The 14,161-nt window shown below is 49.0% G+C and overlaps 1 protein-coding gene across 11 annotated transcripts in view; it reads left to right on the top strand.

The window, feature by feature from the left end:
- The window catches only part of ARHGEF4 (Rho guanine nucleotide exchange factor 4), a 214,955-nt gene extending 201,692 nt beyond the window's left edge, over window positions 1–13,263 (top strand). For all 11 annotated transcript variants that reach the window (XM_086843920.1, XM_023933534.2, XM_086843919.1 and 8 more), the window contains 9 exons: window positions 1,493–1,672; window positions 4,138–4,320; window positions 5,250–5,429; window positions 6,074–6,306; window positions 7,574–7,703; window positions 8,514–8,645; window positions 9,603–9,846; window positions 10,444–10,521; window positions 11,711–13,263. In XM_086843920.1, coding sequence (XP_086700046.1) covers window positions 1,493–1,672; window positions 4,138–4,320; window positions 5,250–5,429; window positions 6,074–6,306; window positions 7,574–7,703; window positions 8,514–8,645; window positions 9,603–9,846; window positions 10,444–10,521; window positions 11,711–11,868 — 1,518 coding nt within the window. In that variant the 3' untranslated portion in view covers window positions 11,869–13,263. The remainder of the gene's footprint in view (window positions 1–1,492; window positions 1,673–4,137; window positions 4,321–5,249; window positions 5,430–6,073; window positions 6,307–7,573; window positions 7,704–8,513; window positions 8,646–9,602; window positions 9,847–10,443; window positions 10,522–11,710) is intronic.
- The last annotated feature ends 898 nt before the right edge of the window (window positions 13,264–14,161 follow it).

The following is a 14,161-nucleotide window of genomic DNA, read 5'->3' as shown; positions in this document are numbered from 1 at the left end:
TTTGTTTCCCATCCTGTGTGCATTAGTGCACTTCAGTTGGGCTGATCCCGCCACCTTTTGTTGGGGGGAGAGGCTCTAATTTCTACATGACCATTCTGAGGCACTCCTGTTGTTTTTAACACATCAATAACCCTTTTGTTTTTGCTGCCACATGGATCCATCCCCTACTTTCACAGAGACATACATAGCTGCACTGCATCCCACCTAGCTCTGGCTACACACTGGCTGTGTGGGTAAGTGGGAACCTCTCACCCTCTCCTTCCCCATCATCCTGTTATTTTTGTCAATGGAAACACTGCATTAAGCTGTTTCTGGTTCAGTGAAGGGGCATTTGTTATCCAAAGGCAGACTGCATTTCAATTTTCTTTCAAATGCCTCGTTAACCCTCTTCTGATTTACTCAGCTCCCGATTATCCTGACGTTCTTTCCCAACGTGCATCCGTCTCCTTTGTGGAGAGGCAGAAGCAGTAACCCAGAGCAGGGGATAGCTCTGGGTGACAGAGCAGCCCAGGGGCTGTGGCTGGCCTGTGACACTGCTGCAGTGCTGGGACAGTGGCACAGACAGCTTTTCTCTTTCTCCTGTTGTCTTCCCATAATTGATCACTGCACCATTTTCCTTCACTGCAGCTCCCCAGTGGGCACATCCTTTTTAGCAGAGCCCCAGTATGCACTCCATCTTCTCAGGCAAATCTTTGGTGTTCAGCCAGTCCCAGGTGCACTCAGGGAGCTCTGTGTGTGCTCTGTGGTTGTTGAAATCCAATCAGCTGATGAGCCAGTGGCATCAGGCACTCCTGCTGGACCAGCCCACACTGCAATGGCACCCAAGTGTTACCTGGCTCCCCCACAGCAGAGGTGGGACTGGCAGGAACGGCACCAGGCACAGCATCACTGTGCTCAGGAGCCCCCTTGCAGCTTCCAGCTTCCAACCACATGGGCTTTGGTTTTGGTTTGGGTGTTTTAATTGTTGGGGGTTCTGTTGTTCCTAGAGAGGGGCCTCTGGGGAATGTAGTAAATAACTGTTGTTCCTCTGTGTAATTCCTTAAACATCTCCAGGAGTCTTATTTTAAACGTCTTAAGTGCTACATTTAACCACTTTAAAGGCTTCAGCCTCTCCCCATTCCAGAGCAGCTCTGAGGCCTCCAAATGCTTTCTGCTCTGAAGTATGTCTCTAAATATTGATGCTGAAGGTTTTATTTCAAGGCTTTTCTGAGCAGAGCTGCACTGGCAGCACCAGAGCATCCTCCACAAACAAGAAACCACCGAGCCTTGTTTACTGAGGCAAAGGCAGCAGTATGAAATACCAGAATTTATGTTTTTATGGTAGCAAATGTAGCGTGTGCAAATGATTCTGAATAAATGCTGTTGAGAGCAGGTGAAGCAACTGGCAGCCTTGCACCAACTCTCGTTGCTCATGGGGGGCACAGAGCTGGCAGCACGCTGGCACACGGTGCTGCTGCCCAGGAGGGACTGACAGGGACTGCTCTGCCCACAGCTCATCAGCGATGGCAGCGTGGTGTACGCAGAAGCTCTCTGGGACCACGTCACCATGGATGACCAGGAGCTGGGATTCAAGGCCGGCGATGTCATCGAAGTAATGGATGCCACCAACAAGGAGTGGTGGTGGGGGAGGATTCTGGACAGTGAAGGCTGGTTTCCAGCCAGCTTTGTTCGGGTAAGACCGTCATCTTTCTTTGTGCCCTCTCCATTAGCAGCAGGAGTTTGTTCTTTTTCTCCAGGTTTAATGTTCTGTGGTGACTCCTAAGGACTTTCCCTGTTGGAGATGTTTCAGCATGTCTTGTTAGTATTCCTCTACGAGAGGCTATGGAACAGGGTGCCCTCCTGGCTGAGCAGCCACCAGTGTGGAGAACTTCCTCTACATGAGCAAATCAGGGCAAAGGGTTCAGCTCCAGACTGGAGGAGAGCTGAGCTGAGCTGTGCCAGCTGGGGAGCTGCCCCGTTTGGTGCTGTGCAGCCTGGCTCCTGCATACCCATCTGTATATTGGCTGATTTGTGCCCAAGCACATGGCATCTGCTTCCAGGAGCAGGCAGCACTCTCCTGGAGGAAGCCCTGATGCAGCTGGCAGAGATCTTCCCTCCGGTGTCCACTCAGACAATAGAGATGAGCATGGCTGCAGAGGCACCTCTCTCCAGCTGGGGCAGGGCTCAGAGGATGCACCCACCTGGCCCAGGCTGCTGGGCTGGCACACAGCACTGGATGCCAGGCACTAAAAATGGAGGAGAAAAACACAAAAAACCTCTCGGCGGTCCTCTGGGGCAGGCTGAGACTCTCGGTGCTTTGTGAGAGTGACAGACCGAGGCTGTCCCCTGGTGCCAGCTACAAAGGCCACACAGAAGAGCTGTGCAGACCGGCCCAGACAGTCCCAACTGCTCACTGCAGGGGCTTCATTTCCAACAGAGCTCTGTGAAACACATCTGAACTCTCAGGGCAAGCAGGGGGGAAACCAGGAGTGTGGCAGGGTGGTAACTGCTGTGCTCCGCTGTCCTGCTGTGAGGAGAAAGGCTTTTTTCCTTTCTCCTGGCTGTGACTGTGCTGTGGGTGCCTGACAGCTTCCAGCACCTCGGGGCAGGCTCCTCAGCGCTGCAAAGGCAATTAGGTGCCCAAGGGCAGGGATTCTCAGCCCTTTAGCTCTTTATCCAGGTCACTTCAGATCACAAGTGACCCGAAACCAGGTGAAGCATGAAAGGAGGTGACACGGGGTCATCTGGTGTCTGTAGCTGAAGTCCTTGGAGAAGTGGGGCAGTTTTGAAATGCTTTGTTATAGGTTGCAGGAGATGGTCTCAGCTGGGTAATTATTACAAACATTGGAATGTTTTGCAAGATTACCGAGCCCTCAGCGCTGCTTTTTTTTGCAATGAAAACACAGACATTTTTTCTTTCATGTTACTGGTAAATTGAATTGTCCTGGCTGGCAAAAACTTGTCATAGTATCTTAGAGTAAGGCAGATTAGTACTAGGCATTAGCGATGCAGAGTAAGAAATTCTTTTAAGGCAGGAATCACAGCACTTATTCAAGCATCCAGGTGAAGATTTCCTGCTAATTCACTCCTCTGAAGCTCACTGCAGGGAGGGCTGCTGTGTCTGGGGGTTTGGGTGACACTGCAGGACTGTGTCACTCCACATGAGTTTCAGGCCGATGTCTTGCTCACACTGAAGGAGAACCAGGATTGCACATCTTGAGGGCTTCAGCAGTGAGTAAATGTAATCTGTGCCTGTGTTGGCAAAGGGAGGGGTGTGCACTGGTTTTTATATATAGTGTATTTGTATCAAGTGGTAAGTTACAGAATCTAGAAGAAACGACATTTAAAGTTTAAAGCAGTTCTGTGTCATTGCACTAAAAATTCTGATAATTATGTGTGTTTTAACTTCCTGTCTTTCACTGTCCTGGGATGGATCCTTTGAGCCATGTGCAGAGTCCTCCCTCGGGCACTCCAGGAGCTACAACAGTACCACAGGAAAGAGAATTCCTGAGTGAAACGCCCCGGTTGTGGCAGCTTTAACTCGGGTCCTGTGGGGCTGCAGCAGAGTCTGCTGGGGCTCCCAGCCCGGTGTTTCCCTGTGCTGCCATTTGATGGGGGCCTGGAGCCCCACACAGCCCTGCCTGTAGTGCCCTTCTTGCCCACGGTGGTGCCCACAGGCAGCTGCTTTTACTCCAGCAATGAACTCTCTTTAAATAATCCTGACACCGGGGGGCCATCTCTTACCTACAGTATGAGAACAATAAAGCAGATAAAAACCCAACCATTTACTGGTTCTCCCCTCCCTCCCGAAGTGTTCCTTCAAATATTTAAGAAAAATTTCACTCCACGAACCATTTTTGTCCTGATTTTATATGTATTCTTCCTGAAGGACTCCATATTATTCCTGTGACTTCAGTCCACAAGAAATGCCTGCTTAAAACCCCCCGTGTCACGGTGGGAGCAGCTGCCATGTGGCTTGAAAGGACCCTCCCCAAAGTGACTGTCTGGTCTCAGCTTCCCCGAGGGGAAAATGTTTCCAGGCAATCCACACACCCTCTTCACACCTTGTCCCAGCTCAGTGTTTGTCTGCCCACCCAGTCCAGTGGGCAGAGCTGTGTTTAGCAGTAGGAGCAGTGAACATCTTGTGTGCCTGCACAGCTGCGAGTAAACCAGGATGAGCCCATGGAAGATTATCCCCTGAAGGTAGAGGGGGGCAAAGAGGACGACTCCAGACGCTTTGGGATGGGCCAGACCACCAAAGACCAAATGAGGACCAACGTCATCAATGAAATCATAAGCACAGAGAGAGACTACATCAAGCACCTGAAGGACATTTGTGAGGTAAGGAATAAAGGGAGAAGGGACTGTAAGAACTTGGCTGAAGATAATGGACTGTGTCCCATTCTTGCTCAGAAAGGGACCCTAAGCAGGTAACTTTTCTGAAAACGAGACTGTATTTTCATCAGTTCTGCTGAATGCCATTATATGCTCAAAAAACAGAAGACAATTTATTACAGCAAAATCCCAAATGCCTCTGCATTTGGAGCACTCACTTGTGCTCTGATTAAATGGAATTAATTGAATTTCCCAAGCCAGGGAAAAGTAAATGTCTAGCACTGCTGTCCTTTCTAATATCTGTTCTGGGGTAATATAATCAGCAACTCCAGCCTTCAGGCAAGCCATGCTCAGATCCAAACTGAGGTTGCTCAGCCAATTGGGTCCTTTACTGTCAAATATGTAGAATATCGTGACAACTCCTTTAAAAGAGATCCATCGTGTACACTGTGGGGGTGAAGGCAGGTGGAATTTTTGCAGGAACAGAACTCTCTGCTGCAATGGTACCAAAGTGTAGTGGCTGCAGCAGAGGCAGCTGGGGCAAAGAGCACACACAGTTACAAACAAACCTCTCCTGTGCCTGGAGTCAGTCATCAGCTCCTCACACGGGCACCCAAACCAGGTCCACAACTGCACTTAAGTGGTCTGAATCCAGCAGTGCTGGGCTCAGAGCACCCCACTGCCTGCAGACACACAAAGGCTTTTTCAGCAAGAGACAAAGCAGCTCTGTGACTCCTTCAGGTGTGGGCTGCAGCATCCCACCGAGAGTCTGTGGCAGCTTCCATTTCTACCACGTTTAGGGTATCAGAAGAAATGATAGTTAAAGATGGGTACATCTGTGCAGGAATGTGATGTACACCTGACTGCAGTCCTTGAGGCTTTCTGTTGCCACAGAGCAGGTGCCCAGGAAGCTTTCCAATTTGGTTTTCTCCTAGGGTTACATTAAGCAGTGCCGCAAAAGAGCAGACATGTTTACAGAAGAACAGCTGAAGACAATCTTTGGGAATATTGAGGACATCTACAGGTGCCAGAAGAAATTTGTTAAAGCATTAGAGAAGAAATTTAACAAAGACCACCCACATTTGAGTGAGGTTGGCTCGTGCTTCTTGGAATATGTAAGTAAATTTGACTTAATGGGAAAGGGGTAGCTGAGCATGATTAAACCAGATGATTTAGAAATTTATCTGACAGAACTGAAGCTTTTTTAAAAAGACCTATCCAATCAAATTAAATGCCACCACCCCCCACCCTGGCCCTGTTCAACCACTCCCCACTTCCCAAAGAAAAATACCCTGTAGCTTGTGTGGCTGTGGAAAGAGCATTTCCAAGTACCTCACCTTCTGAACACTCTAATCCCTGCCAGACCTTCGTACTTCAGGGAAAACGTAGGAAGGTTCCAAAATCTTGAGGGGGACCGAGTTTGCCGTGATTTTCAGGTATTTTGCAGTGAGTTTGCAGTGATGGTATTTTCAGGTCAGTGCAGGATCAGCTGTGGCTGGTGTGGGCACCAAAAGCATTCTGCTGAGCCCAGACCAGGTATGTGGGAATGTCTGGGTCTCTCAGATGAGCTGCAGGTGCTGAACCTGTAACACACCCTGCCCACCCCAGCTTTAGGTGTCTGGTCTTGAGAAGCCTGGGGAGGATACAAATCCCCAAAGGGTTCCAGTGACAGGGTACAAATCCCCAAACACACAGAGGAGTCTGTGCCAGGGCATGGCCTGGGGAACAGGGGCAGTAAATCCCTCTCTGTCCCTTGCAGCAAACAGAGTTTCAGATCTACTCTGAGTACTGCAACAACCACCCCAACGCCTGCATGGAGCTGTCGCGCCTCACCAAGGTGAACAAGTACGTTTACTTCTTCGAGGCCTGCCGGCTGCTGCAGAAGATGATCGACATCTCCCTGGATGGCTTCCTGCTCACCCCTGTGCAGAAAATCTGCAAATACCCCCTGCAGCTGGCTGAGCTGCTCAAGTACACCAACCCCCAGCACAGGTAGGCCAGTGAGGGGGGAGGGAAGGAGCCAGGCTGCTCTCCTGGAAATGGGCTCCTGCTGAATCTTGCTTGGAGAGCAGTGGCTAACTGCAGCCAACACCACAATTCTTACAGGTTACCTTGTAGAAACCAGGAAAAACGGTACATTTATGTCAAGTACATCATTTTCCACTACACTGAGCTTTCCTGTCACAGACTGAGTTAAAAGGTCCACTTTATAATGGCCCTTTTCTATTTCATTTGGCTCAGTATCTGCCATAGCAGCACATACGTACTTTGGAGCTACGTGTTTCTGGTGGTGGTGTTGAGAACTTTACCTCCAAAAGCATTGGTTGAATTTATCCCAAAGTGTCCATACAGCTACACTTCCCCAGTGGGAAGCTGTGCCCTGCAGCAGTCCAGCCATGCATGCTTGGTGCCCCCTCAGTGCCAGCTCCAGAGCCTCCAAATCCATCACTCGCTTTCAGGGTGAAGGCACTGCCTTTGGCGCAAATAACTGTTGCTTAATTAAGTATCTGAAAACATGAAAAATCTGTATGAAAATGTTGATAGTGGTCCATTGTGGTTTGACTTAATTTCACCTTCCTAATTGCAGCCCTGGTACTTCCCAGAACGGTTTTAAGCATGTCCTGTTAAATCTCTAAGCGTGTTGTCTGGAGCTGACCTCGGAGCAGAAAGCTCCTTAAGGGAAGTGCACAGATGTTTTGAGAGTTGCCTTAGAGCCAAGTTGTGCAGCTCAGCTACTTCCCAGCCGCTCTGAACTCAGCAGAACTAGCTGGTGGCCACAGATGGTGTGTGGGGGAGGGCAGATGAGCCTCTGTCCTCCCCTGCCAGATAAACCATCAGCTCCTGTTTGAAACAAGCCAGTTACTGTTGAACTGCTTCACCTCTGCACCACAGACCTGTCCCTGCATGGGAACAGCAGCATTGTGAACATTTTGTATTATGTTGCAAAAAGAAAATGAGAACCAACAGGTTCTTCCAGCAATTCGTATTTACACCTCTGTAGCTAAATTTGATTACTTTCCCCCTTCCCCAGAGGTGGCCTAGATTTGTTACCAGACCATAATCTGTGCCTCAAAACCAGCGAGTGCCTGAGAAGCTGCCACAGGAACACGTGTATGATTCCAGCACAGAACAGCTGGGACAGACTGCAGGTGGAATTCCTGGCTCCATCCCCAGCTCTGTGCCAGGCTGCTCTCCTCTGGAGTGTAGGTACAAAACCCACGTGCCATTCTGCCAAACCTAATGCTCTGCCCCTCCCCAGGGATTTCAAGGATGTGGAGGCTGCCTTAAACGCCATGAAGAACGTGGCTCGGCTCATCAACGAGAGGAAGCGGCGGCTGGAGAACATCGACAAAATCGCTCAGTGGCAGAACTCCATAGAGGACTGGGAGGTGAGAGACTCCCCTGCCCAAGGAATCCCATGTAGCTCCTCTTCTGTCCTTCCAGCAGCTTCTCTCTACAGTGACATCTCACTGTCCAGCCCCACCTCAGCTCTCTGCCCATCTTTGTGGAGAGTCTTTAATTTTTACTTCAAAAATTATGATCTTTTAGTACAATGGAGCAGGTCTGGCATATAACCTGCCTCGACCAGCTGCCTTTGCATGTTCCCTGGCATTTTTGCTTCCCTGTTTTTCCTTGCAGAATGAAATCAGCATGTAGGTTAGTGAAATTCTATTCTTTTTCTCTTGCCCCCCATTTTATCTTGAGTGACTTCAAACTTTCAAGATGAGCAGAATTACATCTTAATTCTTAATAAGCCAGGTTATTATTGCAGAAAGGCAACTGGCATAGTGACAGAGGAAACCTAGGTTCCCTGTAGACTCATTAAAAGATTTTGCTAGATAAAAGAAACAAAATACTAATTTTCTAAATCCTAGACTTAATAAACACACACAGTCTCCCTTGCCCAAGAATGTCAAGCTAAATTCTTAGCTCCCTGCTTATATTCCTCCTTTATGTGTGGGATGGAGCTGCTTTCCTGAGCAAACTCCCTGGAAAAAGTTATTAAAAAAATTAACACACTATCGTTCTAATCAAATTCCCATTCTCTGGGTGCCAAGAGCGGTGTCTCCCTGATGTGCCAAGGACTGTCCTCCAGCACAGTGGGTCTCTCTCATTCCCAGATGAGTTCTGGCAGCAGGAATTCAGGCTCCCACTTTCAGAAGAGGCTGAGACCAACCTGTTCTTTGTGCTGTTCTCAGGGAGAAGATGTCCTAGTCAGAAGCTCAGAACTCATCTATTCTGGGGAATTAGCCAAGATCTCCCACCCTCAAGCCAAGAGCCAACAGAGGATGTTCTTCCTCTTTGATCACCAGCTTGTCTGCTGCAAAAAGGTAACCCATAAATGCTGGCTACTGCTGTGCTGATGCATTTAAGAGAGCTCCTTCTCCACCCCTTTGTTTCCTTAATTCTTCCTGGTTTCATGTGCTCAAGGCATTCAGCCTTCTCTGTGCATTCTCTGCAGTCTTTTCTCTGCTGTCCTGGAGTGTTCCGTGCACCTGAGCACAGCAATCAGCTACTGGCCCAATTCTCACAGCACAAGAGAAAAGCACTGCACTGCTTCTGGGGTTGGTGTGGGGTTATTCTGTACAACTCAGTTATAAGTATTGTCACACAAGTTATTTTAACTACCTTGTTTCTCATCTGAACTTCCACCTCAGTGCTGTATTCAGAAAAAACTGCAGGTTTGATGAACAGCTGTGGGCCTTGGCAGTCAGTGAGGCCGTGCTAACAGCACATGGAAGTCTGTAAGTACAGCTCATGCTGGTTTTCATCAGCTGAGTAATAAAAGAAATCTTCTCTCTTGGAGCCAATGAATGGGACCTTCCTCTGGCATTTCAGAACTGAATGTGCCAATTATTTTTTTGCATATACACCACAGCATGGAGGTAGCTCCAGGTAACTTAGGCATGAAAATCGCTGCTCTCAAAGTTACTTTTGATTGTCAACAAAAAACCAATTAGTTAATAAGTATTATTGTTGCTTTTTAACTGGAACTGAAGGATTGGAATAGTGTTTTCTGTCAGAGGCTTCAAGAGGATTTGGGATCATGTGTAATACCTGAGCTTCATGCAGCAGACAGGCCCCAGCACAAACACCAGCCTGTCCTGACCCCACTGCCACAAGAAGCCACGTGGTCCCCAACAGTGCCCATAGCAGCTCAGCACGCTGCAGTTCCACAGACTCAAATCCAGAATTCATTTCTTTTACAGGACTGCAATGAAACCAGGAAGGGTAAATGCTCCATCATCCCCATGAAACAGCAACATCTGTTGTGATCTCTCTTGCAGGACCTTCTGCGCAGGGACATCTTGTATTACAAGAGTCGGATCAACATGGATGATATGGAAATCCTGGATGTAGAAGATGGGAAAGACAAGGACTTCAATATCAGTGTGAAAAATGCATTTAAACTGTACTGCAGAGACACTGAGGAAGTCCATTTATTCTGTGCAAAAAAGCCTGAGCAGAAACAGCGCTGGCTGAAGGCATTTGAGAATGAGAGGAGGCAAGTGCAGCTTGACCAGGAGACAGGTATGGAAAGAGCAGTGCTGGGAGATTGGGTTTTTTAAAATTGTTTTGGTTTTTCATCTTTTTTTTACCCATCAGCTAATGCCTGAGGAGTGAAAGGGAGGGGAAGCCAATCCATGCTCCAGGGCAGCTCTGGGCTGCCAAATTACACATTGTGAATGAATCTGTGCAATTAAAGAACTGCAAACCACCATAAACCATCTCTGCAGTTTGTCCTCAGGGAGGCTGATGTGTCTTCAGGAGTTCAAGCAGGGCTGACAAAATAGTCAGTACATTACATGTAGGGTCCAGAACAGATAGAACAGGCTCAGACAAGGGTTCTCACTGTGTTGTGTTGTTTTGTCCAAATCCTTCTTAATTCAGCCTGGTGTGATCTGAAAGATTTCAGCCACCACTGCCCCGGACTGGCTTCTCTTCCCAGTGCAGCATGGGCTGAGGGGCTTGCAGCAAACCCTGCATGGGGGGGTTGTGCAGCACAGCTGTGCCCCCCCAGCCTTGGCAGTAATTGTGGCCTCACACCTCAGGCATTTGCCTACCCTGTCTTCTCCTGAGGTACCAAATGATGAGCTGCTGCTGACAGAAATCTGCTTTATCTTCCAGGTTTTTCCATCACAGAGGTGCAGAAAAAGCAGGCAATGTTGAATGCCAGCAAGCAGCACCATGCTGGGAAGCCCAAGGGTGAGTCACACCTGAGGAGCACTGTGAGAATGGGGGGTGGCTCTGTATTTACTACAAGGGAGAGGTTTCCATGAAGTGGCATTAACAAACTCTCAAGAAGGCCAGATGGCGACAATTTGCACTACAATTCCTGGTAGATTCGGATGGCTGAGTCAGGAGAGTATTCCTAACTTCAGGAGAGCCACTTTGCAAAAATCAGCACTCTGCCAAAACCCAGCAGCTTCTGCTCCAAGGCCAGTGCACAGCCTCTCCCAGCAGAATGGCATTCCCTCTGGGAAAAGGCAAGTTTTGCAGTAGTCCCCATGGTGCACAGAGGGCCACAGAGGTCACTGCAGCAGGGACTGTTCCTGCCGGGAAGCTGTGCCTGTGGAATGTGCTGAGTGCTGGGGGTAGGTACCATGCTTGAGCACTGCTCTTCGTTCAGCCTGTCAGAGACAAGGATAATTAGCAGAGAGTGAATTAGGAGAGTGAAGTTAAGCAAAATAAAGGTTCCTGTGCTCACAGCACAGTTGGCGGAGGACAGCAGTGCTGATGCCACCTTCCCCTTCTCTTTTTCTTCCTTGTTCAGAGGAAGAGGTGTTGCTTGGTTTCCTCTGAACCCACAGAGGCAACCACTTCCTCTTGCTGGAACCAGCCAGCATTTAAAGCCCAGCCACATCTCCTGAAAGAAAGCTTGGCTAAATGTCAAAAAGGGTCAGAAATAAGATTTGGCTGCAAACAGGGGAACAGGGGGATGTTTGGAAGGAGGCCAGACCACGCTAACAGAGCAAAGCCCTTAGAGGAGACTGCACAGACCAGCTTTGCCCACCACACAGGCACTGACCATTCCTACTCAGAAATCCAGCCCAGGAGGCTGGAACTTGCACAGCAGCACTTGCACAGCAGCTGCTTCTCCCAGCACAGCCAAAAGCACCAGTGAGCTTTGTCACCAGTCCCAAGCTGCAGCTCTAGCTCTGCTGTCATGTTGGCAGAACACCTGACAGTTGTGCAGCACATTTCTGGGCCTTCCACATGAGCTCTAATCTTAAAAGGCACTGCTGAAAGTGAGGATAAATTAAAGGAAGGGTAGCACTAAAACAAACCAAATTCACAGCCCTGCAGTTTTAATGGGCACCGGGGGAGGTGGTAGAGCAGGGAGAAGGAGCTGTGTTCAACTAACATGCTTCCCATCTCCTCCTCCTCCTCCCAGCTGTCACCAGGCCCTACTACGACTTCCTGATGCGGCAGAAGCACCCCACCCTGCCCACCACGCTCCCTCAGCAGCAGGTCTTCATGCTGGCAGAGCCCAAGCGCAAGCCCTCGAACTTCTGGCAGAACATCAGCAGGCTGACACCCTTCCGGAAATAGGGGCAGCCCCGTGTTTGTGCCTGAACCCCTTCTGAGAAAGCACTTTATCCGTCAGCCCCGGCAGGTGGAGCCCAGGTTCATCCAATCCTGTGTTTACAGAGGATGGCACATGTGCTCCTGCCTTCCCTATTTATTTTGCAGCCCGACTGACCCGCTGGCTCCGCGGTGAGCGCTCGCACGGCCGCGGGCACTGCCCGGCAGCAGAGCTCCAGGAGCGGGCAGCAGGGAGCTGCACAGGCTGCAGCCCCAGGGATTGTGTTGGCAGCCGTACTTGGACTCGCTCCTTCCCGCTGTGCCCACCGCTGCTGGCTGGCAGCTGGCACAGGGGATGGCAGCTGATGGACCCTGGCCACTGCCGTGCTCAGAACAACAGCTCAGAGTCCGTGACGAGGAGGGATGAGCCCTTCTGCTCTGCCCACCCCCGTGCCCTGCATTTCTCAGAGCTATGATCCTCCTCCACCTGTCCAGCTAACTCTGCAGCCTCTGCAGGCACTCAGAGCACAGTGAGCACTGCACTGTGACCTCCTCCCTCCCTTTAGTCCAGCACCAGTGCTGAACGGTGTCCTACATTAAACTGTGCCAACCTGCAGCATGAGTCAAGTCGAAGAATCTCTCTAGTGGGTTTGAGTTACATAAGTTAGAGAAAAATGTGCCTAATTAATACCATACTCAATTCTTTAGATTCTTGTCTCTACATCATTCTGCCATATTTCCTGGCCAATGAAAATGCTCATTGTTTGTAATGTGTTTATTTATGGTAAAAATCAGAACTGTGTATTTTGTAAGTCTGTAATTGTTCTTGTCAGATGTTGTTAACTTGATGCCTGTTTTGTCTGTTTAATTTTTCTTTTCTGTTTTTTTTTTTTTTTTTAAAGAAAGGTCAATATTTGCAAACCTAGCTCCCAGAAGTCAGAGTCTGCTGTTCAACTCTGCAATGTCATTGTTATGCAAACTCCCACAGACCCTCAAATTCAAGGAGTGTTACTGACGCTTTTAAAAATGGAAAACCACTTTATAAAGGCCTAAATTTGGCATAAAGAGCCTCACTTTAAGTACCCAAGTTTCAAATGGTGGCCAAAAAGAATGAATTTAAACCTTGGTTAGCAAAAAGAAAGATTTGCCTTACCATAGTGAGAGTTAGAAGCCATACTGACTGAATTCCCTAGAGTAGGAGACATCCTGTGAGAGTGGAAGGATCATTCCAGCTCAAGTGTGAGTGAGCACTAACTGTCTGCAGAGCTCAGAAATCCAGTGTTTGTTGATGCTGTAGCTGACCAAAGTCTGGTCATCCAGGGATATCTGAATTCAGTAGCATGTACAAAGTCCTTCTTGCACTATATTTTCCCCCCAGACCAGGGGCAACATTTAATTTCATAAAGAAACTTGTAAAAGTGACTCTCGGCCTGTGTTTGTCTCCAGCCCGTCTATCTGTGTGAAACTGTTTCTTTTCAAAGTCGCTGTGAGGATTGTGCTCTTGCAGCTCCACAAAGGGCTGCTCAGCCAGAGCAGTGACCTCAGAGCAGCCATCCCACAGAGGGACAGTGGGGCCACAGGGACCTGACCAGAGGGGTCTCTCTGCTCTGGGGAGGACACTGGGTCAATGCTGGGGGATGGAGGGGCAAAAGGAAAAAAAATAAACAATAACTGTCTAAGAAGCCACTGAGATCAGGCAGCAGTATTAGCACAACACACACAGACACCAAGACACAGGCATGGGCACACTGAAAGATACCCAGAGACACTCATGGCCCAGCTGATACAGAGGCACTGCCAGGTGTGTACAGACACCCACTGGGGGAGATGGTGACCAAGAGACCCTGACACACAGGCACACACACAGGTATGTCAGACAGCTGCAGCCAGCACCACTCAGTAACAGAAGGCAATTGTCATTTCTGTGTCTACCCTAAGTGTCTGCACCCTCCTTTCCTTATCCATGGCATGTTTATTTTGATTGGCCAGGAAGAAAACCTGTTAGTACTAAAATTAACAATTTTCTGAGCTTATCATCAGCTTTGTAGCAAGTGGAGGGGGGTGGAGGGGCAGAGGACAATCCCATCCCCAACAGAGATACAGGATCACATCCCTCACCCCCACACTGAGCATGACCAGCTGTGACAATGCATCAGGATGTTCACAGTCTTGTCCAGCTGCTATATGGGGACACTCAAGGATGGAGATTCTCCTAAAACCTCTTTACATCCCTGCTCAAAACCGCTCTGTCCCTAATGTGAAGGAAGTGCTGCCATCTATTCAAAGCTCCCCTTGCTGCAAGGTCTGATCTGGTTTTATG

The sequence above is a fragment of the Cyanistes caeruleus genome, chromosome 10, assembly GCF_971803275.1.
Source record: "Cyanistes caeruleus chromosome 10, bCyaCae1.hap1.1, whole genome shotgun sequence".
NCBI lineage: Eukaryota > Metazoa > Chordata > Aves > Passeriformes > Paridae > Cyanistes > Cyanistes caeruleus.
The sequence above is the reverse complement of the archived record's forward strand: the minus strand, read 5'-3'. Positions and strand labels throughout refer to the sequence as shown.